At 45.9% G+C, this 2580-nt stretch overlaps 1 protein-coding gene across 1 annotated transcript; it reads right to left on the bottom strand.

Moving 5' to 3' along the window:
- Positions 1-209: 209 nt before the first annotated feature.
- On the bottom strand, positions 210-1921 carry IQCF1 (IQ motif containing F1). The gene is given in 4 exon segments (XM_088022096.1): positions 210-656; positions 1373-1435; positions 1559-1669; positions 1856-1921. Coding segments are annotated over 4 exon segments (687 nt in total).
- Between the last annotated feature and the right edge of the window lie 659 nt (positions 1922-2580).

The following is a 2580-nucleotide window of genomic DNA, read 5'->3' as shown; positions in this document are numbered from 1 at the left end:
AGATCTTTTCCACCAACTTTTCAACTTATGGCAGAACTTGCAAATTAATCAGTCTCTGCTCAGTCTGGGCAAAGCCTCAGAATTCCTCCCAAAATCCTCAGACAACCCCTTCCCATTCTTCAGCGCTAGCATATGAGATGCCAATATCTGCCATCATTTGCCCTGACCTCCTGGAACCTGTCAAACAGAGAGGCTGGGGGAAGACCACTTCACTGCTTTATTGGGAGGGGAATACACTCTGACACAATGCAAGGCCCTGAGCCCAGTAAGATCTCTAGCTCGAGATGCAGCTGGTTGGCCGTGACTCTGTACTGGCCCTTGATGAAACCCTGGGAAGTGCAGGAGTGGCACCTCCAGTAGGCCTGGATAATGCGGGCAGCTTTGAGCAAACGGCAATAGCGCCTACGGATGCGCCACATGCGGACCCAGGACTGCAGCTTGACTGCCGCCCACTCGTTCCGTGTAAAGGTCTCCAGTGCTGCACGCCGCCTCCTCTCCATCAGCTTTGTCAGGATGTTCTTCCACCAGCGCTGAATGACCAATGCTCTGATTACTGCGTGCAGCAGTGTCCGGCGCACCAGGGTGCCCCGCCACCAGGCCTGGATCTTTATGACTTCTGGATTACTGGTAGAGGGCTTATCTTGGTTTCCTGGGATCTTGCAAGAAAAAAGAGGGGGCATTCAGAGAATGTTCCCCACCTGCTTGAGTCTTGGGGCATGCCAGAAAGGAACCCTGGTTCCCTATCAACAAGCAGCCCTTCTCCTGGAGCTCAGGAGCCCTGGACAGGCACTGGCTGGAACCAGAAGACCAGGTAGGTGTCTTGTCTCTGCCACTCTTCGGTTAATGGGCATGGACACATGTTGACCTCTGAATCTCCAAGTCCCCATCTCTAAAATGGGAGTACATCTGCCCTGTCTACCCAGTTTTATATGGATCAAGTTGGCCAGCCTAGGGCAAGATCTATGGGTCAAAGAGTTACGTATTCCACCTGAATGTGCCCAACTGATCAGGACCTGTGCTCCTTCCCTTCAGACCCCACCCCCTTGCTAGAGAAGTAACATCTTTTGCTAATTCTGTCCTTTCATCCTTGACTCCAGCTCCAAACCACAACCTGTTCTCTTCCTCTGTCATGTTATAGTATTAAGTTTCCCCCACCCCATAAAGTTCTACCTCTTATCTCTTCCCCATCCTTATTTCTCTTGACTTTCACATTTTAAGCCTTAATTAACAAGCAAACATGCACGCACAAGCTCAAATGCACACCACACTATTGATTAAGCCCAGCTTCCCATATGTTGGCCATTCTGTTCCACAAACACAGCCCCTATATTCCCAGCCCCAGCCCTGTGTGGCCTTGGGGAGGGGCTCATACTTGTCTATCTCCATTATTAGCACCATCCACTTTATCTGTCTTGACTGTATCTACATCTTCAGCCTGAAAAAAAAAAATGGGGAAAGAGAACAAACAAGAATGAGTTTACTCCTGTTCTTAGCTCTGGATCATGCAAAAAACACTAACCACAAGGACCAGAGGCATCCAAGTCAGGGTTCCTCCTACCTCCACCTTCTTCTCTGAGGTCAGTAATTCTGGGGATAACCAAGTCGGCTCCTCTTTCTGCTGAGGTTCATCTCCAATTTGTTCATTAATTTGTTCAGGCTGCTCCTCCTCCTGAAATCAGCAGTTAGGGAAAAGACAAGAGTGAAGTTGCCCTCCCTCCCTGTCTGTTCAGTATCCCACAGATCCCCAGCTTCTGGGGCTTCCCAGAGTATTCATATGCCAGGGGATCCCCACATCCTAAGATATCTATGGGGACATCCCTAAAAAGCCTGGTTTGTCTGTCTCTTGCTTACTCACCATTGGTCCCACATGGATTGGGTGTAGATGGTTCAAATCCCCTCAGGTCTGTGTTCCTCTAGCCATGGATGGGTAGATAGAGTGAATAGAGAGACCTACGATGTCATAAGGGCAGTTATGACTCAGGCACAAGGATGGCTCCCAATAGTGGGGCTCCCTCCAAGGAAAAGACAAAAGTGATGGTCCTTCTTTTCTGCTGGAAATGGTCAAAGCCCTGAATACAAAAGCAAGACACCAGAAATACTGGCCCATTGATGTAAAGGTGTAGAAAGATAACCAGTCATTGATAATATCACCAGTTGGTAAAATTGAGGATTGATTTAATGGTTAACAGTCTATTAATACTCAGAGAATACTAACAAATTACAACTGTTAAAAAAATAATTAATTTAGGCGCACCTGGCTGGCTCTGTCTGTAGAGCATGTGACTTTTCATCTCAGGGTCATGAGTTCAGGCCCCATGTTGGGCATAGAACTTGTTAAGTAAATTTAAAAATAAAAAATTTTTTTAAATAATGAATTTGATCTATAGGTACTGATGAAGCAGTGTATCCAAGATATATTTATAAGTGAAAAAGTTAAAGATCTTTATGATCCCATTAATCTAAATAAAACCATCAAGATACATAATTATACATATATATTGTAAATGCACATAAAGGGGGAGAAAGTTATATACACCAAATTGCTACCAATGATAATATTAGAAGAGTTGAATTGCTGAC

The sequence above is a fragment of the Eumetopias jubatus genome, unplaced genomic scaffold, assembly GCF_037043125.1.
Source record: "Eumetopias jubatus isolate StellerSeaLion01/CBP00866 unplaced genomic scaffold, mEumJub1_p1.0 scaffold_1, whole genome shotgun sequence".
Taxonomy (NCBI): domain Eukaryota; kingdom Metazoa; phylum Chordata; class Mammalia; order Carnivora; family Otariidae; genus Eumetopias; species Eumetopias jubatus.
This window is presented reverse-complemented; position numbering and strand designations above follow the sequence as displayed.